This window comes from Neoarius graeffei, chromosome 23, assembly GCF_027579695.1.
Source record: "Neoarius graeffei isolate fNeoGra1 chromosome 23, fNeoGra1.pri, whole genome shotgun sequence".
Classification (NCBI taxonomy): Eukaryota; Metazoa; Chordata; class Actinopteri; order Siluriformes; family Ariidae; genus Neoarius; species Neoarius graeffei.
In genome coordinates this window covers 20,233,221-20,258,960 of record NC_083591.1, presented here as the reverse complement: position 1 = coordinate 20,258,960, position 25,740 = coordinate 20,233,221, and the positions used below count along the sequence as shown (strand labels likewise).

The following is a 25,740-nucleotide window of genomic DNA, read 5'->3' as shown; positions in this document are numbered from 1 at the left end:
GCTGTTGTTTGTGCCTACGGCCCAAATAGCAGTATAGAGTATCCGGCCTTCTTGGAGTCCCTGGGAGAGGTACTGAGGAGTGCTCAGACTGGGGACTCCATTGTGCTACTGGGGGACTTCAATGCTCACGTGGGCGATGACAGTGACACCTGGAGGGGCGTGGTTGGGAGGAACGGCCTCCCCGATCTGAACCCGAGTGGTGTTTTGTTATTGGACTTCTGTGCTAGTCACGGTTTGTCCATAACGAACACCATGTTCGAGCATAGGGGTGTCCATAAGTGCACGTGGCACCAGGACACCTTAGGTCGGAGGTCGATGATCGACTTTGTAGTCGTTTCATCTGATCTCCGGCCCTATGTCTTGGACACTCGGGTGAAGAGAGGGGCTGAGCTGTCAACTGATCACCACCTGGTGGTGAGTTGGATCCGCTGGCGGAGGAGGAAGCTGGACAGACCTGGCAGGCCCAAACGTATGGTGAGGGTCTGCTGGGAACGTCTGGCCGAGCACTCTGTTGGGGAGGTCTTTAACTCCCACCTCCGGGAGAGCTTTTCCCAGCTTCCGAGGGAGGCGGGGGACATTGAGTCTGAGTGGACCATGTTCTCTACCTCCATTGTGGACGCAGCTGTTCGGAGCTGTGGCCGCAAGGTCTCCGGTGCCTGTCGTGGCGGCAATCCCCGAACCCGGTGGTGGACACCAGAAGTAAGGGATGCCGTCAAGCTGAAGAAGGAGTCCTATCGGGCCATGTTAACCTCCAAGACTCCCGAGGCAGCTAACGGGTATCGGCAGGCCAGGCGTGCTGCAGCTCGGGCAGTTGCGGAGGCAAAAACTCGGAACTGGGAGGAGTTCGGGGAGGCCATGGAGAAGGACTATCGGTCGGCCTCGAAGAAATTCTGGCAAACCGTCCAGCGCCTCAGGAGGGGGAAGCAGTACTCTGCCAACACTGTTTACAGTGCGGGTGGGGAGCTGTTGACCTCGACTGGGGACATTGTCGGGCGGTGGAAGGAATACTTTGAGGATCTCCTCAATCCTACCGTCATGTCTTCCACTGAGGAGACTGAGGCTGATGACTCAGAGGTGGACTCGTCCATTACCCAAGCCGAAGTCACTGAGGTGGTTTGCAAGCTCCTCGGTGGCAAGGCACCGGGGGTGGATGAGATCCGCCCTGAGTATCTCAAGTCTCTGGATGTTGTGGGGCTGTCTTGGTTGACACGCCTCTGCAACATCGCGTGGCGGTCAGGGACAGTGCCTCTGGAGTGGCAGACTGGGGTGGTGGTCCCTCTTTTTAAGAAAGGGGACTGGAGAGTGTGCTCCAATTATAGGGGAATCACACTTCTCAGCCTCCCGGGGAAGGTTTACTCCAGGGTACTGGAGAGGAGAATTCGACCGATAGTCGAACCTTGGATCCAGGAAGAACAATGCGGTTTTCATCCTGGTCGCGGAACACTGGACCAGCTCTATACCCTTCATAGGGTGCTCGAGGGTTCATGGGAGTTTGCCCAACCAGTCCACATGTGCTTTGTGGATCTGGAGAAGGCATTCGACCGTGTCCCCCGTAGTATTCTGTGGGGGGTGCTTCGGGAGTATGGGGTTCGGGGCTCTTTGCTAAGGGCTGTCCGGTCCCTGTACGAACGGAGCAGGAGTCTGGTTCGCATTGCCGGCAGTAAGTCAGACCTGTTCCCAGTGCATGTTGGACTCCGGCAGGGCTGCCCTTTGTCACCAGTTCTGTTCATAATTTTTAAGGACAGAATTTCTAGGTGCAGCCAGGGGCCAGAAGGAATCCTGTTTGGGAACCACAGGATTTCATCTCTGCTTTTTGCGGATGATGTTGTCCTGTTGGCTTCTTCAAACCAGGACCTTCAGCATGCACTGGGGCGGTTTGCAGTCGAGTGTGAAGCGGCTGGGATGAGAATCAGCACCTCCAAGTCCGAGGCCATGGTTCTCAACCGGAAAAGGGTGGCTTGCCCTCTCCACGTTGGTGGAGAAGTTCTGCCTCAAGTGGAGGAGTTTAAGTATCTCGGGATCTTGTTCACGAGTGAGGGAAGGATGGAGCGTGAGATCGACAGGCGGATCGGTGCAGCCTCCGCAGTGATGCGGTCGCTTTACCGGTCCGTCGTGGTGAAGAAGGAGCTGAGCCAAAAGGCGAAGCTCTCAATTTACTGGTCGATCTACGTTCCGACTCTCACCTATGGTCATGAGCTTTGGGTAATGACCGAAAGGACAAGATCGCGGATACAAGCGGCCGAAATGAGTTTCCTTCGCAGGGTGGCTGGGCGCTCCCTTAGAGATAGGGTGAGAAGCACAGTCACTCGGGAGGAGCTCGGAGTAGAGCCGCTGCTGCTCCACATCGAGAGGAATCAGCTGAGGTGGCTTGGGCATCTTTTTCGGATGCCTCCTGGACGCCTCCCTCGGGAGGTGTTCCAGGCATGTCCCCCCGGGAGGAGGCCCCGGGGAAGACCCAGGACACGCTGGAGGGACTATGTCTCTCGGCTGGCCTGGGAACGCCTCGGTGTTCTTCCCGAGGAGCTGGCCGAGGTGTCTGGGGAAAGGGAAGTTTGGGCTTCCCTGCTTAGACTGCTGCCTCCGCGACCCGGTCCCGGATAAAGTGGAAGAAGACGAGACGAGATTACATATCTGTGAGTGGCAAAAGTATGTGAACCTTTGCTTTCAGTATCTTGTGCAGCAATAACTGCAACTAAATGTTTCCGGTAACTGTTGATCAGTCCTGCACACTGGCTTGGAGGAATTTTAGCCCATTCCTCCATACAGAACAGCTTCAACTCTGGGATGTTGGTGGGTTTCCTCACATGAACTGCTCACTTCAGGTCCTTCCACAACATTTCAATTGGATCAAGGTCAGGATCTGACTTGGCCATTCCAAAACATTAACTTTATTCTTCTTTAACCATTCTTTGGTAGAACAACTTGTGTGCTTAGGGTTGTTGTCTTGCTGCATGACCCACCTTCTCTTGAGATTCAGTTCATGGACAGATGTCCTGACATTTTCCTTTAGAATTCGCTGGTATAATTCAGAATTCATTCTTCCATCAATGATGGCAAGCCATCCTGGCCCAGATGCAGCAAAACAGGCCCAAACCAAGATATTATCACCACCATGTTTCACGGATGGGATAAGGTTCTTATGCTGGAATGCAGTGTTTTCCTTTCTCCAAACATAATGCTTCTCATTTAAGCCAAAAAGTTCTATTTTGGTCTCATCCATCCACAAAACATTTTTCCAATAGCCTTCTGGTTTGTCCACGTGATCTTTGGCAAACTGCAGATGAGCAGCAATGTTCTTTTTGGAGAGCAGTGGCTTTCTCCTTGCAACCCTGCCATGCACACCATTGTTGTTCAGTGTTCTTCTGATGGTGGACTCATGAACATTAGCCAATGTGAGAGAGGCCTTCAGTTGCTTAGAAGTTATCCTGGGGCCCTTTGTGACCTCGCCGACTATTACACGCCTTGCTCTTGGAGTGATCTTTGTTGGTCAACCACTCCTGGGGAGAGTAACAATGGTCTTGAATTTCCTCCATTTGTACACAATCTGTCTGACTGTGGATTGGTGGAGTCCAAATTCTTTAGAGATGGTTTTATAACCTTTTCCAGCCTGATGAGCATCAACAACGCTTTTTCTGAGGTCCTCAGAAATCTCCTTTGTGCCATGATACACTTCCACAAACATGTGTTGTGAAGATCAGACTTTGATAGATCCCTGTTCTTTAAATAAAACAGGGTGCCTACTCACACCTAATTGTCATTCCATTGATTGAAAACACCTGACTCTAATTTCACCTTCAAATTAACTGCTAATCCTAGAGGTTCACATACTTTTGCCACTCACAGATATGTAATATTGGATCATTTTCCTCAATAAGTAAATGACCAAGCATAATATTTTTGTCTCATTTGTTTAACTGGGTTCTCTTTATCTACTTTTAAGACTTGTGTGAAAATCTGATGATGTTTTTTGATCATCTTTATGCAGAAATATAGAAAATTCTAAAGGGTTCACAAACTTTCAAGCACCACTGTAATATTCTTCTGTGGAGAAAGTAAGTACATCCTTGGCTTCAGAAGCTAATATTTTAACAGAAATAATTTCTTGTAGGCATTTTGCATAATTGTCCACCAGTCTCTGACATCAGCTTGCTGAAATATCTGACCAGTCTTCCATGCAAAATTCCTTCAGTTGCAATATGTTTTAGGGTTTTCTTGCATGTACTCCCCTTTTCACATCTCCCCACAAGATTTTGATGGGTTTGAATCTGGACTTTGACAAGACCATTCCATTACCCTCCATTTCTTCTTTTTGAGCCATTCCTTGGTGGATGTGCTAGTGTGCTAAGGATCATTAATTTGTTGAGTTCAACCTCTGGTTCAACTTCAGTTTTTGAACAGATGGCCTCACATTACCTTCAAGCACTCTTTTGATATGTTTCAGAATTCATAGTTGAATCAATGAATGCAAGCTTCCCAGTCCCAGCAGCGCAACCCCAAACCATAACATTTCCACCACCATGCTTCACTTTTGGTATGTTTTTTTTTTTCCTGAAAAGCCATCTTTGGTCTGCTCCACACATTTACATTTGATTTGCCTGTCCAGAACACGTTATTCCAAAAGGCCTGGTCATTGCCTATATGTTCATTGGCAAACTGTAGCCTTGCTTTCATTGGCAAACTGTAGCCAACATTCCTTTTGGACAGCAAAGGTTTTTTTCCTGGTTTGCCTCCCATGCAGGTCAAATCTGTCTCTTTCTGATTGTAGATGTATGCACTTTCACACTAACAGTTGCAAGAGTTACCTGCAAATCCAGTGATGAAATTTTGGTGTTCTTGGAGACTTCAATCGGGCTGCTCTTGGACTGAATTTGCTGTGGTGGCCAGTCCTGGACAAATTGGCAGTTGTTTGAAATCTACGCCACTTGTAGATGATTTTCCTTACAGTGGAATGATTTATTTCGAATAATTTAGAGATCTTTTTAAATCCCTTGCCAGATTCATAGGCATCCACAACCTTTTTCTGAGATACTTAGAGAGCTCTTTAGATCTTGGCATGATGACACCACACACTTCAAAAGCAAAGAGAACACCAGGTGACAATTTTAAATAAGATAGATTCCACCTGCAGCTCCACCTGCAGGAGGTTCTAATCAATGGCACCTAATCTAGAACATCTGATTCTAATTTTATGGACTTTTAAGTGTTCAGGTGCACTTCTTTTTTCCAGGGTGTGCTTACTTTTTTTGACTGATTTTTTTTTTATTTAAAGGTAGACTGCCTTTCAGATTTTTCAAGTTTAGGTCCCTGACACCCAATTATTTTTGTTTAGTGGACTGAAAGCTACTGAATTCAAATCACAGACTTCCAATTTTATTAGGTTTTTTAAATAGAACAATTAATGAATTTAGGGCTACATGGCCCTAAATTCTCTGCTATTTTTTCTAGTTTCAACATGACCCAATTCAAAATACTACATCATACATCATGTGGTAGGCTTTCCCCATTCGCACAAGGCATTGTGGGATACAAATTTGAAACAGGAGAGAAAAATGAAGGATGTGAGTGTGTGAATGAAATGTGAAAGACAGACTACAGTAATGGAAAGCAAGAAGAAAAGATGTTATGTTGTGAAGGAAAGGAAACACAGGACCAAATTAATAAATATTGGCGGGCAGCAAGCACCTCGGTGTGATCAGCTGTTCATTTAGTGACAGAATGATGTAACTGTCAGTGCACAGTGCACAGATGGCCCTAATGCAACACTGGATGCCAGCTGCCATAAAACCCAAAAGAAGAAGAAGAAGCGGAAGAAGGTAAACCTGTGCATGCGCACACGGACTTCCTCTGTCTGCTTAATTGTACTAAGTGAGCAATTTCATGAGCATTATTTGCTAGGGAATCCCCTCAAATTAAATAACTTCCCAGCCACAGAATGGCCTGGGATTTTTTTTTGGAGATATTACAGAAATAAACATATATCACAATGACCACATTTCAGAGGGAACAAAATTTCACTGATTTTATGAAATCAAAAGGCTGTCTAGCTTTAAATTATGAAAATGACTACAAAATGTCAATTTTATGTGCCGTTTGTTGGAGTATATTACCTTTATCTGTAGGCAGTGTAACAAAGACAGGGAAATGTTCATTTGTTTACATATGTTGAGAAAAGTCTACAATTTCCATATTTATTTTTTCTCATGACTGTATTTGAATTACTATTTAAGGCATTTATTCTGTGAAAATTTCACATTTACTCTGAATGGCATTTTCGAGCATGGTCAGAAAAGATTGCAGTTCAATGGCACTATTGACAAATTGAATGTGTGATGAAACATTAAGTGTATCACTTCTGATTTCAACTGTGAGAACATCCTTTGTTGCAATTATTTCATTTGCCACATCTATCAGACTGTGATAAAATCTCTAAAACATAATTATGAAATTCCGCAAGCTGTTGACATTTGTAATTGAAGAAAAGTTTACTCCTCCTAATCTCAGTGTTATTGAATCTGTCACGATTAATTATTCTAATATTAGGATCTAATCCATTACCAGCTTGTCTCATCTCATCTCATTATCTCTAGCTGCTTTATCCTGTTCTACAGGGTCTCAGACAAGCTGGAGCCTATCCCAGCTGACTACGGGCGAAAGGCGGGGTACACCCTGGACAAGTCGCTAGGTCATCACAGGACTGACACATAGACACAGAAAACCATTCACACTCACATTCACACCTACGGTCAATTTAGAGTCACCAGTTAACTTAACCTGCATGTCTTTGGACTGTGGGGGAAACCGGAGCACCCAGAGGAAACCCACGCGGACACGGGGAGAACATGCAAACTCCACACAGAAAGGCCCTCACCGGCCACGGGGCTCGAACCCAGGACCTTCTTGCTGTGAGGCAACAGCGCTAACCACTACACCACCGTGCCGTCCACCAGCTTGTCTGTTTTGTATATTAGGAGATGGCACATTTTCCATTTGAGCATTAGGCATTGGAAGGACCTGTTCCTCAATCCCCAGATTTTATGGAATAATGTCAGGAAGAGCAATTACATTTACCAGATTGTCATTTAACATTATAAGACTTTGATTAAGATCAAAAATCAAATTGTAACGTGGCTGTGACTAACCAGACGCTCACGGATTTTCAATAAAATCAAGGCTTTAATGTGAGAAGGGTAATCCGAAGTCAATGTACACAAGTCAAGCCAGGTCAAAACCGAGAATACCCAAAACAGTAACATGGGCAAGGCAAATTGGTGTGAAAAACAGGCAGTAGTCGAAAAAACAGGAATCAAGAGATACAGGCGACCAAAATAAAAGGGCTAAGCAATAGGAAAAAAACGGAAGGCAAAAAATAAGTCATACACAGAGAAACAAACCATACAAGAACGCTCAGTACGCTTACGAGGATCGAAAGGCAATACTTCGCACTGGATATGACAGACAAAGGGGTATAAATACAAACACAGACAAAAAGATACAGGTGATTGTAATTACAATTCAGGCAATTCTAAGAAGTGCTTCTGGATTGGTTGACAGAGTATATGTGATAGTCACTGGTGTGTGAGGGGGATTATGGGAAATGGAGTCCTGAGGATTAAGGCAGATGGAGGGTGAGCTCGGAAGCGTGACAGTACTCCCCCCCCCCCCAAGGAGGCTGAGGACAACCACGAGAACCACCACCCATGCTGCCGGGAACACTCCTGAGCAAGCCACCAGAACTGCCGCGGTGCTGGACAGAGGGCCATCGCTACGGATGACCTCTGGAACCTCTGTCACGTAGACTACCGGGAGAGCTAGACACACGGCGCCTGGGACGGCCCCTAGGCCGAGGCACGGGCTTCTCTGGATGACACTGATGGAAATCCTCTACCAACCCCAGATCCAGGACATCTCGTGCAGGAACCCAGCAACGCTCCTCAGACCCATAGCCCTCCCAGTCCATTAGATACTGCAGAGTTCCTCATATCCTCCTGGCATCCAGCAACTGACGGACAGCATACACCAGGGCACCTTCCACGTACACCGGAGGTGGGGGCGTGACATCGGATGTGGCCTTGTCCAACGGACCTGAGACAACAGGTTTCAGGAGAGATACATGAAATGAGTTAGAAGCACGGTAATGCACAGGCAGATCTACTTTGTAAGTAACCTCATTAATTCTTTGGAGAATCTTAAATGGACCAATGTACTTGGGCAATAATTTTCTACTTCCCTCAGGAAACCTGAAGTCCCGGGTCAACAGCCACACTCGGTCCCCAGGGAAGTAGGTAGGTGTGTCACCTCTGTGATGATCCACGAGCCTCTTGTGTCGGCGGAGGAAATTCTCAATCCGCTGGTGCATCTGCTCCCAGACCTGCTCACTCCGCTGCATCCAACTGTCAACAGTAGGATTGTCAGACAGCATGGCGGACCATGGCATTAATGGGGGTTGAAAACCCAGCATACACTGAAAAGGCGTTAAACCTGTAGCAGAGCTAATTAATGAATTTTGAGCCATTTCTGCCCAGGGTAAATATTTTGACCAGTTGGGTTGATTATCGTGACAATAAATTCTCAAATATTTTCTTAGTTCTTGGTTCACTCTTTCGCATTGACCATTTGACTGAGGATAGTAACCGGACATGAGACTTATGTTAACTCCCAGTCTCAAAGAATGCTGTCCACACATGAGAGGTGAATTGAGGCCCTCGATCTGATACTATGTCCTCAGGAACACCAAATATACAGAACGAATAGTTGAAAATAGCTTTAGCTGTCTGAAAGGCTGTAGGTAGGCTAACGAAGGGAATAAATTTAACTCCTCATGAGAACCTATCAAGAACCTATCAACACAGACAAAAAGGTACAAGTGATTGTAATTAGAATTCGGGCGATGCACTTCTAAGAAGTGGTTCTGGATGGTTGATGGAGTACATGTGATAGCAACTGGTGTGTGAGGGGGATTATGGGAAATGGAGTCCTGAGGATTAAGGCAGATGGAGGGTGAGTCCAGAAGCATGACACAAATCTTGAAGGTTAGGGTTTTGTTTCTGAGTTATTTCTGGAGTGGAACTTTTGTTCAAGTGATTCAGAGCTTCGATTAAATCAGGGTTTAACTGCATAGATTGCCCTTGTTCATTCAGGCTATTTTGTAACTTTGTCAGACATAGATTTAAATCATGGAATATATTTTGTGGAGACACTGGTGTGTTTAATACATTTTGACTGGCATATTGGCTGGGATACTGTCACCTCACAGCAAGAAGGTCCTGGGTTCAAGCTCAGCGGCCGATGAGGGCCCTTCTGTGTGTGGAGTTTGCATGTTCTCCCTGTGTCTGCGTGGGTTTCCTCTGGGTGCTCCGGTTTCCCCCACAGTCCAAAGACATGCAGGTTAGGCTAATTGGTGGCTCTAAATTGACCGCAGGGGTGAATGTGAGTGTGAATGGTTGTTTGTCTCTATGTGTTAGCCCTATGATGACCTGGTGACTTGTCCAGGGTGTACCCTGGCTTTCGCCCATAGTCAGCTGGGATAGGCTCCAGCTTGCTTGCAACCCTGTACAGGATAAGCGGCTACAGATAATGGATGGATATTGGCTGGAATTTTCATTTTGAGTATTGAGCTGGTCTGATGATCTTAAATTTTCATTCAGCTGGTTGACTGCTTCAATTAAATCAACATTTAATTGTACAGAATGACAATAATTTAGGCTATTATGTATAGAATATGTCATATTGAGTCACCGGTGTATTTGTTACACTGTAATTGGGACTTTGACAAAGGTTGAATGCATTCGTTGTTGGCTACTGGAGCTTCAGATAAATTCTCGAGCAGGCTAAGTTTTCTGTGTTTTGCCAATTGTTTTTTTGTGTTTAAAATACTGTGTTTTTCTGCTGCTTGTACCTGTCAAATATTCTGCTTATCTGCTGCTTGTTAGATGTGTGCTACTCCTTGTTTACCTTGTGTACCATCTGGTTTGCTACTAGACGGGATTGGCCCATCAGTTTCAACTGCACAAGCAATCAGCTGTTTTTCATTTGCTAATTGGCTGGGCTTTTAGGCTACATCCACACGACAATGGCAACGAGATGTAATTTAAAAAAATATCGCGTCCAAATGGGCAACGATCAGTAAAATAGCAGGTCCATATGGCAATGCAACGCTTGCTGAAAACGATGCAATACACATGCCACACCTCTAGGGGCGCTGTAAGACGGTCCCTTCGGAGACACCAGAACAATAGAAGAAGTAAGGACGCATGCGCATAAACTATTATGCGCGAGACTTCATAGTAGCCACAAAGTAAGGAAAATCTGTTCGTAAAATTACGTTATAATGACCAAATACAATGAAAAGTATTTTTCCAGTCTCACCTGTGAAAGGTAATCCCATGTGATCTCGTTTGGACGGTAAACCTGTTGGTACAGTTAAACGCAGCACATGAATGAGGCATCTTTATTCTCCGCTTTGACCTATCCAATATGGCGGCGAGGATGACGTATGATTCTACGCGGAAGGCGGCGTCTTTAATGGTCCGGAATAAATTGAATGCTACACGTTGATGGATTAATTTGTTGTTCTACGCCCTTTTTGAGGAATGTATTGTAGGACTTAAACCAACATCTGAAGAGGTGAGATCGCTCCTTTTTTTCCCTATTTTTGCTGGCGTGATTGACTCTGCCCGAAGGGCTATTTTCTCTCTCACTCACTTTGCACCATTACACAATAAATATTCACAGTGAAAATATTTTGTCAGCGCGTTTCATGAACCAAGTTATAGGATTTGTTGACAACTCGCATCGAGTTCGTTACACTTCTACCCGACGTGAAGCACTGACAGTCATGTGGTTGTGACGTCATCGTGAACAAATCCATTCTACTCATCCAGACGACTTCGCAACGGCAACGTTGCCAGATCTTTCCACTCTGGAACCCGTTCTCAAAAGACTGCGTTTTGGGGCACCCAAAACGCCGGTGCCGTGTGGACGCCAGGCCTAAACGATAAACAATTGTATCGGATTCACCTGAATCCGTTGCCGTGTGGACAGGGCCTTAGTGTGGTTTTGAGCACATAGCACCAGGCTATTCAACTGCTGGCCCTCAGGCTGGGTCCAGCCTGCGAGACAATTTGTATCAGCCCTTTAAGTAGTATAAAAAAAAAAAAAGAAGCATGTCCAGATAGAGGGCGGCACGGTGGTGTAGTGGTTACGCTGTCGCCTCACAGCAAGAAGGTCTGGGTTCAAGCCCCGTGGCCGGTGAGGGCCTTTCTGTGTGGAGTTTGCATGTTCTCCCTGTGTCCGCGTAGGTTTCCTCTGGGTGCTCCGGTTTCCTCCACAGTCCAAAGACATGCAGGTTAGGTTAACTGGTGACTCTAAATTGACCGTGAGTGTGAATGGTTGTCTGTGTCTATGTGTCAGCCCTGTGATGGCCTGGTGACTTGTCCAGGGTGTACCCCACCTTTCGCCCATAGTCAGCTGGGATAGGCTCCAGCTTGCCTGCAACCCTGTATAACAGGATAAAGTGGCTAGAGATAATGAGATGTCCAGATACATATGCTGTTCTCCATTCTCGCTTCTCCACGTTGTCTAACTAATGTGGTAACATGCTAGCAAGAACAGGACCATAGTTAGAAGTAACTATGGTCCTGTTCTTACTAGCATGTTACCACATTAGTTAGACAAAATCCAGTGGTGCTTGAAAGTTTGTGAACCCTTTAGAATTTTCTATATTTCTGCATAAATCTAAAGCATCATCAGATTTTCACACAAGTCCTAAAAGTAGATAAAGAGAACCCAGTTAAACAAATGAGACAAAAATATTAAACTTGGTCATTTATTTATTGAGGAAAATTACCCAATATTACATATCTGTGAGTGGCAAAAGTATGTGAACCTCTAGGATTAGCAGTTAATTTGAAGGTGAAATTAGAGTCGGGTGTTTTCAATCGGGGGGATGACAATCAGGTGTGAGTGGGCACCCTGTTTTACTTAAAGAACAGGGATCTATCAAAGTTTGATCTTCACAACACATGTTTGTGGAAGTGTATCATGGCACGAACAAAGGAGATTTCTGAGGACCTCAGAAAAAGCATTGTTGATGTTCATCAAGCTGGAAAAGGTTACAAAACCATCTCTAAAAAGTTTGGACTCCACCAATCCACAGTCAGACAGATTGTGGACAAATGGAGGAAATTCAAGACCATTGTTACCCTCCCCAGGAGTGGTCGACCAACAAAGATCACTCCAAGAGCAAGGCGTGTAATAGTCGGTGAGGTCACAAAGGACCCCAGGGTAACTTCTAAGCAACTGAAGGTCTCTCTCACATTGGCTAATGTTCATGAGTCCACCATCAGGAGAACACTGAACAACGATGGTGTGCATGGCAGGGTTGCAAGGAGAAAGCCACTGCTCTCCAAAAAGAACATTGCTGCTCATCTGCAGTTTGCTAAAGATCAGGTGGACAAGCCAGAAGGCTATTGGAAAAATGTTTTGTGGATGGATGAGACCAAAATAGAACTTTTTGGCTTAAATGAGAAGCATTATGTTTGGAGAAAGGAAAATGCTGCATTCCAGCATAAGAACCTTATCCCATCTGTGAAACATGGTGGTGGTGGTATCATGGTTTGGGCCTGTTTTGCTGCATCTGGGCCAGGATGACTTGCCATCATTGATGGAAGAATGAATTCTGAATTATACCAGCAAATTCTAAAGGAAAATCTCAGGACATCTGTCCATGAACTGAATCTCAAGAGAAGGTGGGTCATGCAGCAAGACAATGACCCTAAGCACACAAGTTGTTCTACCAAAGAATGGTTAAAGAAGAATAAAGTTAATGTTTTGGAATGGCCAAGTCAAAGTCCTGACCTGAATCCAATCGAAATGCTGTGGAAGGACCTGAAGCGAGCAGTTCATGTGAGGAAACCCACCATCATCCCAGAGTTGAAGCTGTTCTGTACAGAGGAATGGGCTAAAATTCCTCCAAGCCAGTGTGCAGGACTGATCAACAGTTACTGAAAACGTTTAGTTACAGTTATTGCTGCACAAGGGGGTCACACCAGATACTGAAAGCAAAGGTTCACATACTTTTGCCACTGACAGATGTGTAATATTGGATCATCTTCCTCAATAAATAAATGACCAAGTATAATATTTTTTGTCTCATTTGTTTAACTGGATTCTCTTTATATACTTTGAGGACTTGTGTGAACATCTGATGATGTTTTAGGTCGTATTTATGGAGAGATATAGAAAATTCTAAAGGGTTCACAAACTTTCAAGCACCACTGTATGCTAGGGAAGTTCATAATAGCTTATACTGATGTTATTTTAATCTACTTCCCCCTCCTGCAAAAGTCATGTCAACCACAACAATGAAGTGATGTCTTAAAGGCAAACTGCTAGCGTACACCCACACCATGTTCCTGCTGCATGCCCCCCAAGTTTCACCTATGTCTTTCCCTGGCTCTGGGGGGTGGCTCATAATGTTGGCTCACATCACGCCAGCTACTGGACATCCAGGCACCCACTGGACTCAACATCTTCTCTGTGTTAAGTATTCGTGGCCAAATACGCAATCTGAGATTCATAAGAATGTTGCCTCTTGCCCATCCTGTGCCTAAATCAAGATCCCATGAACAATCCACGCAGGGAAGCTTATGCCACTGCCCACACCACAACACCTCTGGTCCAATATTGCGCTGTACTAATTCTCATGCTCCCTAAGCCTTATTCTCTTGCCAGTGCTTCCCACTGCCTTCAAGGCAGCAGAATTCACATTCAATCATGTGTTCAGGCACTACGGCATTCCAGAGAACATCATCACCAACAGGCAGGCTCAGCATGGTCAGGTTTCATGAAGAAACTGGGGGTTACAATGAGTCTCACATCTGGCTACATCTTGAGTCCAATCAACAAGTAGAGCATACCGACCAGGAAATATGGCACATCCTGAGGAGGTTCTGCTCAGAGAAACACGGGTTCTGGGCTCTGTTTCTCTTGTGGGCAGAATGTGCCCAGAATTCACTGTGTCATTCCCCCATGTGGCTTACCCCCTGCCAGTGTGTGCTCAGGTACCAGCTCCACCATTCCTGTGGAATGCCAGCCCCAGTGAATTGCCTGCTATAGATGGTTCCAGCCTGCGATGACCTGGCGACTTGTCCAGGGTGTACCCCACCTCTCGCCAATAGTCAGCTGGGATAGGCTCCAGCTTGCCTGTGACCCTGTAGAACAGGATAAGCAGCTACAGATGATGGATGGATGGTTCCAGTGAAGTGAGAAGGGGTGAGAATGCACTCATCAATGCTTGGAACAGATAGCAGAAACCAACAAGTGAATCGGTGACCAGCACAGAAGGGAAATGCTCAATCCTGGGGTCTGGGTATGGTTAGCCACCAAGGGCATAGGGGGCTGCAGAACCTGGCTACAGAAAGCTTAATACATGCTACATCTGTCATTATAAGAGTTTGCACCAGATCAACCTAGTGGCCTACAAACTGGAATTGGCCAGGCATGGCCAACTGGCCCCTTCCTTTCATGTATGCCAGCTCAAACCAGTCATCTCAGGCCCCCTAACATCTGAAACCCACCCCACCATGCCCCCTGAACCCTTGGACATTGACAGCCAGCCTGTTTTCACAGTTAAAAACATCCACAGCTCCTGCAGGAAAGGAGGTATTTGGTTGATTGGGAGGGGTATGGCCATGACTATCATACCAGGCCTCCTGAACAACCAGGTCCCTATCCCACAGGACAGCTGAGAAAAAGATCCTCTCCCAGAGTGAATCCCTGGCAGGATGGGGGGCAGGGGGTATAGTTTGGGGCATGGTATGGGGGATCGGGGCCTTGCCACAGTCAAACCCAAGTCTGCCACAGACTCCAATTCCCATGAGCACTCACAGTATACAAACATGGCTGACACAAATTCCAGTTCCCAGCAATCATCACAAACACTCACATGCTCAAGCGCTCTGTAGCCGTTCTTATGAACGGGTGGAGCACAGAGGACGGCAGGACAGAGATCAGGTTCAACAAATAGCTTTATTGCTACACTTTTCAGTCTAACATACACACACAGCCAGACACACGCGCACACACATCAGGTGTCTGGTTCGGGAGAGCTCCTATGCTCTCTGCTCTCCCTCCCTAAATAGGGCGCGGTCACTGGGAAGACACACACAAACAGGTTAATTGCAGTCAGGTGTAGTGATTCTGCCACTTACCTTCCCTGACTCCGCCCTCCTGTCACAGACCGGCACTTGACCACGCCCCCGCTGCCACATACCCCCACCGCCCGACTCAGGCCGGGCAGCTGCCCGGCCTGCAGCCGACTCCCCCCCCCTTGATGGGAAAGGAAGTCCGCCACGACCATCTGTGACCCCGGCCTGTGGACCACCTTAAAATTGAAGGGTTGGAGTGCCAGATACCAACGGGTGATCCGCGCGTTGGCATCTTTCATGCGGTGGAGCCACTGGAGGGGCGCGTGGTCCGAACAGAGGGTGAAAGGGCGCCCCAGCAGGTAGTAACGGAGGGCGAGGACCGCCCACTTGATCGCCAGACACTCCTTCTCTATCGTGCTGTAGCGCCCCTCACGCACTGACAGCTTCCTGCTGATGTACAGGACGGGACGGTCCTCCACCTCCTGGGACAAAACCGCCCCCAGCCCTCTGTCCGATGCATCGGTCTGCAACACAAAAGGGAGAGAAAAGTCAGGGGAGTGTAAAAGTGGCCCCCCACACAGTGCAGCCTTTACCTCCAAAAAAGCCCACTGGCATTGCTCCGTCCACTGGACCGGATCTGGGGCCCCCTTTTGAGTGAGATCAGTCAGCAGGCTGGTGACGTCTGAATAATTAGGTATAAACCTACGGTAATAGCCAGCCAGCCCCAGGAACTGTCTCACCCCCTTTTTGGTCTTGGGCCTCGGGCAGGCCATAATTGCTGCCGTCTTATTAATTTGGGGCCGCACCTGCCTGTTGCCCAAGTGGAAGCCCAGATACCGTACTTCCATCCGCCCAATCGCACACTTCTTTGGGTTGGCTGTGAGCCCCGCTCGCCTCAGCGACCTAAGGACAGCCCTCAGATGTTCGAGGTGCCGCTGCCAGTCATTACTATAGATGATGATATCATCTAGATAAGCGGCCGCATAGGTGGTGTGAGGGCGGAGGACTCTGTCCATCAGCTGCTGAAATGTAGCAGGCGCCCCAAACAGCCCAAATGGAAGGGTGACGAATTGGTGTAAACCAAACGGTGTGGGAAAGGCCGTTTTCTCTCGGGATAGTGGAGTCAAGGGGATCTGCCAATATCCCTTCGTCAAATCCAGCGTTGAATAAAAGCGAGCAGTGCCAAGTCGATCGAGCAACTCATCAATATGAGGCATTGGGTACGCGTCGAATTTAGACACCGCGTTGACTTTTCTGTAGTCCACACAGAACCGGACCGACCCGTCGGCCTTGGGTACCAAGACCACCGGGCTGCTCCAGTCACTGTGGGACTCCTCGACGATGCCCATTTCGAGCATGGTCTCAAGTTCTTCCAGAACCACCTTTTTTTTGTGTTCGGGTAGTCTGTAAGGGCGGCTACGCACTACTACCCCTGGGGCCGTCTCTATGTGGTGCTCTATGAGGTTAGTGCGACCGGGCAGGGGCGAGAACACAACCAAAAACTCGGTCTGCAACTGGGCGACCTCTGTGAGCTGGGTCGGGGAGAGGTGGTCTCCACAGGGGACCGGAGGGGTACGTGATGTCAATGCCCCTTTTTGAACCTCCGGCCCCAGCTCCGCCTTCTCCGGAACCACCGACACCAACGCCACGGGGACCTCCTCTTTCCAGAGTTTAAGGAGATTGAGGTGGTAAATTTGTAGCGCCCCACCCCTGTCCATTCGCCTCACCTTGTAGTTGACGTCCCCGACTCGCCGTGTGACCTCAAAGGGCCCTTGCCACTTGGCGATCAATTTGGAGCTCGAAGTGGGCAACAGTACGAGTACTTTATCTCCCTGGGTGAACTCCCTAAGGCGCGTACCCTTGTTGTACAGGCGGGCTTGCCGTTCCTGGGCCTGCCGCAAATTCTCCTGGGTTAGTTGGGTGAGCGTGTGGAGTTTTGCGCGCAGGTCCATAACGTACTGAATTTCGTTCTTGCTTTGTGAAGGTCCCTCCTACCAATTTTCCCGCAGCACGTCTAGGATGCCGCGCGGCTTACGCCCATATAATAGTTCGAACGGGGAGAACCCCGTGGAGGCCTGGGGAACCTCTCGCACTGAGAACAACAAGGGCTCGAGCCACTTATCCCAATTACGTGCATCCTCACTTACGAATTTTTTAATGATATTTTTGAGGGTGCGATTGAACCGTTCCACTAAACCGTCCGTTTGTGGGTGATACACACTGGTGCGGATCGGCTTAATCCCCAATAACCCATACAGTTCACGTAGTGTCCGTGACATAAATGTAGTGCCTTGATCAGTCAGAATCTCTTTCGGGATTCCGACTCGGGAGATGACGCTGAAGAGTGCCTCTGTAATACTGCGTGCTGAGATATTGCGCAGAGGCACTGCTTCCGGGTATCGCGTTGCATAGTCCACCAGAACTAATATAAAGCAGTACCCTCGTGCTGACCGATCTAATGGCCCGACGAGATCCATCCCAATTCTCTCAAATGGGGTCTCGATCAATGGAAGAGGGCGCAAAGGCGCTTTTGGAATGGCCGCTGGATTTACTAACTGGCATTCGCGGCACGCCGTACACCACCTATGAACATCGCCACGAATCCCTGGCCAATAGAATCGGGCCATTATTCAGGCTAGTGTCTTGTCCTGCCCTAGGTGTCCAGCCATGGGATTAAAGTGAGCCGCCTGGAATACCAATTCCCGGCGGCTCTTTGGAATTAAAAGCTGCATGATTTGCTCTTTCGTCTGAGTGTCCTGCGTCACTCGGTATAATCTATCCTTCATAATAGAGAAATAGGGGAAGGACGGGGTGGCGTTCGGCGGGAGCATTTGACCATCGATTACTCTCACTTGGTCAAATGCATGTCGCAGAGTCTCGTCTCGCGATTGTTCTAATGGGAAGTCTGCGAGGAATTCCCCGAGAGAGAGAGGAGGAGCCTGGGGCTCCTCACTCTGACGCGGAGATGACGTAGACGGCTCTGTGACAGCTGCTCCCGCCAAAGCGACACCGGGACCTCCCCCTGCTAAATGGCAGAACCCACTCTCTACTAAGCACGTCATCAAACCCCGAAATCCCGGCCAATCAGTCCCCAAAATCAAAGAGTGGGTAAAGCGAGGATTAACTGGCACCTCACTATAAATTTTTCCCCTCGGAAAAAAATGTGGACTGACACCAAAGGGTAGCTGTGAACATCCCCGTGCACACACAACACCTTCACCCCCTGTGCTCCCCCCAATGCCTCGTTTTGCACCAGGCTTTGGTGAATTGAAGTCTGATTACAGCCCGAATCCACCAACGCCTGATATGTATCCCCTTGGATACTCACCGGTATGCGATACGCTCCGGCCCAATCGAGGGCGGCCTCTGGTGCGTCGGGGATCCAAACCACCACGCCTACCTCCATCGCCGTGCACTGCTGTTGAAAGTGGCCCGGCTCCCCGCAGCACCCGCAAACCGGCCCAGGCTTTCCCTCTGCACCGGTGATCTGGGGCTCACTCACCTGAGACGGGGGAGAGACAGACACAGAAGGGAGAAATGGGAGGGCACCGCGGGTGCGGCGGGCCGGCTGGGGTGGTGCCGGCCCCCGCCTCCGCGGTGGGGGAATGGGGCGAGGACGGGACACAGGAGGAGGGGGAAAGAGAGAGAGAGAAGAGAAGATGCCATCTGCTGTCCTGCCACCGGGACAGCCGCCAAATGGTCCTCCGCCAGCTCGACTGCCCGATCCAGCGACGCCGGGCAGTGGCACTGGACCCACTCCACAGTTCCTGCTGGCAAGCGAGCGATGAACTGTTCCAGCACCACCTGGTCAATGACTCCCTCGGCGTCGCGGTTGTAGGCCCTCAGCCACCGCCAGCAGGCGTCCCGGAGTTGCTGGCCAAACGCGAATGGCTGGCCAACTTCCTCCAGCCGCAACGCGTGGAAGCGCTGGCACTGCTGTTCTGGGGTGCGCCCCACGCGCTGGAGGACGGCCCGGCAGAGGTCCGTGTAGGCCAGCCGGCGGTCGGCGGGGAGCTGTAGCGTGGCCAGCTGTGCCTCTCCCGATAGCAGGGGGAGGAGGCGCGCCGCACACTGCTCCATCGGCCAGCCCAAGGCTTCGGCGACTTGCTCAAAGAGCGTGATGAACACCTCGGGGTCGTCCTGCGGGCCCATCTTGGTGACGGTAAGGGGAGACGGCCCCGCCGACGCGAGGAGGTGCCGGAACGCCTCTCGATCTTCTTGTTGGGCCAACACCAGGGCCTCGAACCGCTCTTCTCGCTCCTTTTGGAGGGTGCGTAGCGCCTGGTGCTGGCTTTGCTGGGCCGTGGCAAGGGCGTGGACCAGTTCAGCGAACGGGGAGGACTCCATGGGGCTGTTAGGCTGCTGTGCTCCAGGTCCTGGGTTTCGGCACCACTGTAGCCGTTCTTATGAAGGGGTGGAGCACAGAGGACGGCAGGACAGAGATCAGGTTCAACAAATAGCTTTATTGCTACACTTTTCAGTCTAACATACACACACAGCCAGACACACGCGCACACACATCAGGTGTCTGGTTCAGGAGAGATCCTCTGCTCTCTGCTCTCCCTCCCTAAATAGGGCGCGGTCACTGGGAAGACACACACAAACAGGTTAATTGCAGTCAGGTGTAGTGATTCTGCCACTTACCTTCCCTGACTCCGCCCTCCTGTCACAGACCGGCGCTTGACCACGCCCCTGCTGCCACACGCTCTATTATACTAATCACTCACACCTACATCTAATCTCACACCACTCCAGATTCCATACACACACTTTGCAAAGAAATGCTCAGTCCTGCTACTTAGTCTGTGATGGCTGAACACTGTTTTCCACTGACTGTCTGGCTTTCTGATCTCTAGCTTAGTCTCCCAATTTCTAATTATTGTCTTGCCTGCTCTGACCTGTTTACTGATCAGTTGGCCCTGTGCCTGTTTGACCTTGATTTTTGGCTATCATTTTGGATTTGTCTGTCTGTTTGTTACACAGTAAACAAACTGAGCCACATCTGTTTCTGTCTATCCTGTGACACTAACAAATCTATTTGTCATCTCACTAATCGTTTAGTTTAATCTAATCTAATAGATAATCTAACACTCAATTTTGATATTCATATTAAGTCACTAACTGAACTCACAAACTCTGGTTCATGTTTTCATTATGTTTCACTTAGATTACTGTATTTCACTCTTCATAGGCCTTCCTGCAAAGTTTTTACAAAAGCTACAATATATTGAGAACTCTGCAGCTAGAGTTCTAACCCATACTAAATGCTCTGCTCACATCACCCCCATCCTCTCTCAGCTACACTGGCTACCAGTTCTGTCCCATATCACATTTAAAAACTTGCTTGTCTCTTTCAAAGCCCTGCATAATCTTGATCCTGTCTACCTGAGGGAAGTATTGACCCTGTACACCCCTTCTCACTCACTAAGGTCTTCGAGCAATGACCTACTTGACCTACCATGCACCAGACTTTCCACCATGGGGGGCAGATCCTTCACTGCCATTGCCCCCAGACTCTGGAATTCTCTTCCTCAATCTCTCTGTAACTGCTCTTATTATCTCCACTTTCAAATCTCAATCGAAGACTTATCTCTTCCATGAACATTTTTCTTCCTCTTTTACTTCTTAGCCTTTTTTTCCCCTGTAAAGTGACCTTGGAATAATGAAAGGTGCTCTAGAAATTTATTATTATTATTATTATTATTATTATTATTATTATTATTATTGTTGTTGTTGTTGTTAAATCATTAATGAAACTCTCACAAAAATATCTTTTGCTGTAGTTCTACCACATTGCCTTCATCTGACTTCTGAAATATTAACCCTTCCCCATGATAATACTCACAGTATAATGTCTAAATACTACATCTGCCTAATAGTCTCCTAAAAATATTCTAACTTCTCCAGTGCATGTAGGATGTATAATATATATACTAGTGCATAGTATATATATTATAGATCCTACATAGATCTAGTGTCAGTGTATCAAGACCTATCACGAACAGACATCTTCAAGAAAGGGGAAACAACTTTCGCATTCCTAATATCAAGCTACTCCTGAGCCAGAGACAATGTCAGAAGTGTCTTATCTGGGCTAAGGAGAGAAAGAAATGGACTGTTGCTCAGTGGTCCAAAGTTCTCTTTTCAGATGAAAGTACATTTTTCATTTAATTTGGAAATCACGGTTCTAGAGTCTGGAGGAAAAGTGGAGAGGCACAGAATCCAAAGTGTTTGAAGCCCAGTGTGAAGTTTCCACAGTTTGTGATGATTTGGGGTGCCATGTCATCTGCTGGTGTTGGTCCACTGTATTTTATCAAGTCCAAAGTCAACACAGCCATCTACCAGGAGATTTTAGAGCACTTCATGCTTCCATCTGCTGACGAACTTTTTGGAGATGCTGATTTCCTTTTCCAGCAGGACTTAGCACCTACCCACAGTGCCAAAACTACTACCAAATGCTTTGCTGACCATGATATTACTGTGTTTGATTGGCCAGCCAACTTGCCTGACCTGAACCCCATAGAGAATCTATGGGGTATTGTCAAGAGGAAGATGAGAAACACCTGACCCAAAAATACAGATATGCTGAAGGCCACTATCAAAGCAACCTGGGCTTCAATAACACCTCAGCAGTGCCACAGACTAATCACCTCCATGCCACACCGCATTGATACAGTAATTCATGGTAAAGGAGCCCCAACCAAGTATTGAATGTATAAATGAATATACTTTTCAGAAGTTGGACATTTCTGTATTGTAAATCCTTTTTTTTGATTGATCTTAGGGAATATTCTAATAATTTGAGATACTGGATTTCTGATTTTCATGAGCTATAAGCCATAATCATCAAAATTAAAACAAAAAAGGCTTTAAATATTTCACTTTACATGTAATGAATATAGAATACATGAAAGTTTACCTTTTTGAATTAAATTATGAAAAAAAAGGAACTTTTTCATGGTATTCTAATTTTTTGAGATATATGTATGTGTATATATATGTGTGTGTGTGTGTATATATATATATATATATATATATATATATGTGTGTATATATATGTATATATGTATATATATATATATATATACACACACACACACACACATATATATATATATATATATATATATATATATATATATATATATATATATGTGTGTGTGTGTGTGTTCATGCACAAGTATTTCTGGATAGCAGTGTGTGAATATTATTCTGGCTCACATAGCAACAAAGCACAGTCATGTCCATTGTGTTTCTTGAGATATGCCATGAACCATTTGCCATTTAGTAATGTGTGTGAGACAGGCAGAGAGAGAGAGACAGACAGACAAGGCATGCTCAGCTGTTCATTTATTTTAAGTCATCTTTTTTTAGTATACATGTCAAATATTCCTCTAAATATATGTATGTACTCTATGACACACACCCACACAGTTTATAAAGGTGCAAGACATAATCTAATGTTTTCAATTAGGAATTGTTTAAAAACAAATCGAGATCTTCTAAAGAATATATCCCTATAACTAGTGTTTCCCACTCCCAGATATGTGAGGTCACTTTTCTGAATATTTTAGTGCTTTTGCTACTCCAGTAAATCTAATTCACAAGCAGATACTACCTATATATTATTAAATAATAAGCTAATAAGTTATGCAGTTGCTCAGTTTTCTAGTTTTTCAAAGTTTTCCAAAGTTATTTCTAAACATGGAATTGACACACAAACAGCTGTACCAGTATGACTCTTTCTTAATGTTGCCTCGTCCTTATTACTCACTGAGTAGCCATCCTGGTAATTAGACTGAAAGATCTTAGTCATGATTTGTTTTAAATTAGGATTTTATATCCCATATATATAAAATTCTATTATTTATTCTGCTTTATATTTAGCACTTTTTTTTTCTCTCACACACTTCTTTATCCCTCTTCATTTTCTTCACTTCTCCGGTGTTTCTATTACCAAAGCACTCTTTCCTTCCTCTGGAATACGGATGGCTTGTTCCTCAGATACAGGCCCTTCCCATTTGTTTTCTGTAACAACCTCTGTGTAGGTAACTTCTGGGCTGGTCTTCCTGCCTTTTGGTGGAGTCACAACAGGGTCTGCCTCAACGCCCTCCTCGCCCTCAGCAACAGTGCGCTCCTTCTTGAGTTTGATGCGGAAGGACTCTTTGCTGGGAGCTTTCTTGGCAATGTTCTCCTTCAGCCTCTCACCACTCTGACGCATCTTCTCCCGCTGGTCAAGAGGAATGATCTTCTCACCCAGGGTGTTGATCTTTGTGCCCAGAGTTTGGCCTGTCTTGCTTAGGCTCTTCTTAGTTTTGCTGAGGTTCTCTCGTGTTCGATCACGGGTCTTATTCATGTTCTCCTTAGAGAAAGCAGCTCTGATGTTGTCTATCCCTTTCAAGCCTGTCTGTCTCATCCGTGTTGCCCTTGATGATGATGCCTCTTCCACCACCATGTACTCCTCATCAGATGAGAGGTCTGTAGGGATTTCATACTCATCAGGTTCCACCTCAACATTGGCCAATCCTGCATCCTTAGGGGTTTTTGTTACAGCAACTGATGGAACTTCAGCCTCACCCTGAAGGAAAAAACAGAGAGAAAAAGAAGAAAGAGAAGAAGAATAAAAGAATAAAGGAAATTAAAGAACAAAGGACAAAGTTAGGTATTCTTCAGTTAGTCAAGTTTGTCTAAGGCAAATATTTTGTGGAGCATCTTCCAAGTGACTAAATGCAAATGTTAAGAAGCCTTTACTGAAACAAAAAGCTAAATAAAAAGCACCCTTAAAGAAACTGTGTGTGAGAAGTGGGACTTAAATTCAACACATTGTTTAAAACCATACACTGGGTCTATCAAGATGAAATACAAAAAAGACAAATAAAAAAATGAATGTTATAAAGTGTCTGTGTGTTTGTGTATATGTACCTGATAGATGACCACTCTGAACTTGTTCCTGATGAGAAGTTCATCCTGTGTAGTCTCCACTTTCTTTACCCGGACATTCTGCTTCTCCACACGTGAGCGCACCTCCTTCACATGAGCACTCACACGCCGGGCCTTCTGCAGCAGCTTGTCCACAGTAGTTGCTGTGGCACCATGGTTCTGGACTAGTTTGAGCAGCTCTGATTGGACTATAGTAACAGATGCCTCAAGCTGATGTTGGCGTTCTTCCATTCGTTGCTGGCTAGCCTGCACACCATCAATGATAGTGGAGACACGTTCCAGAAGAGACAGGATGGACAGTGCAGACACCGGCTGACCAGACTCATCCTCAATGCCCAACACAATGTCTCTACTCTTCTCCATTTCCAACAAACTTACACTCACAATGACCACTGATGGTTTAGAGAGGACAAGTCCTCATTTATCCTAATAGGCAGGAGATTTGCCAGCCTGTGAGACCTGAAGAGAAAGACTGACTGATGCAAAGACCAAGATATGTCCTGCCAGAGAACCGCCAGCCTGACTCATACTCCCCGCTCGCACATCTCACAGATATAAATAAGTACAACTGTAAGAGGACACGGGGCATTTTGGGAATCAGCAGCACAAAATGCAAAGCCAAGAAAGTTTACAATGCCTCAGCAGATATACAAGTGCATTTAATGTGTATTATATTGTGTGTGATTATACTTTAAATTACTTAGATTGAGGGTGGAACAGTGTTACATACTGATTTTTTATGTGTGCATGTTTGAATGCTTAATTTAGCTGCAAAAGCACCACCCCACCCTTGGAAATACTTAACTAACTCAGTTGAAGACAGCAGCTGCAGCTGCCTCACACACTGTAACATGACCTCATGAGTATTTCTGCATTCTGGCATTTACGTACTATACATCCTAGTACACGTATGAGGATTTTTAATCAGAATCAGCAGATGAAATTATTATATATTGAAACTGATCCAAACAGGGTCAAAGTTAAAGTTAGATCAAATTTCTGAAATACTTTCTCTGCAATTGCTTCCTTCCTTGTTTGGCTTATGCAGATTTTATTGGTAACTTGTTCATGTTCAGGAATTCAAGCCCCATTTTTTTTACTAGCCACAATTTATGAACACAAATACAAAATACTTGCTTAACCCTGAGGGAAATTCGAGTGCCACAACAGCGCCATCCAGCACAAATCAAACACAGCAATAGAATAAAACAATATAATACAATAAAATTAAATGCATAAGTTAAAATAGAAATGGTTCATCTGTCATAAATAAAATAGAAAGATTGTATCTGTCAACACTGCATCTGTCTACACTGTGCAGTGATTACATAAATAGCATAAGTGAAATGAGAATCGTGAGATAGAAAGAAAAAATTATTATCCATTGTGCAATGACGATGTATGTATTTTTGCCATTAGTCAGTGTTGGAAGCTTACTGGAATGATGACAAGCTTGAAGTTTGACCATAACTCAGGTTTATTAACTGTAACACTGAGGATGCGATGAGGTACACATGGCAGTAGTTCAAAACATACATACGCACACCCACTACCCTCTCCAGTATACGCATGCACAGCTTATTGACTACAAGTATGGTGGCTGTAATTGCTCAAACTGAACCAATCATAACATAGTGAATGATCTACATCCCCT

General features: G+C 46.3%; 1 protein-coding gene across 1 annotated transcript; it reads right to left on the bottom strand.

The window, feature by feature from the left end:
- Positions 1-22,478: 22,478 nt before the first annotated feature.
- Positions 22,479-24,585, bottom strand: cavin4a (caveolae associated protein 4a). The gene is made up of 2 exons (XM_060905287.1): positions 24,069-24,585; positions 22,479-23,724 (listed from the first exon to the last, which is right to left on the bottom strand). Exons 1-2 carry the CDS (start codon positions 24,447-24,449, stop codon positions 23,080-23,082), a joined length of 1,026 nt encoding a protein of 341 aa, XP_060761270.1. The 5' UTR covers positions 24,450-24,585; the 3' UTR covers positions 22,479-23,079.
- Positions 24,586-25,740: the final 1,155 nt, after the last annotated feature.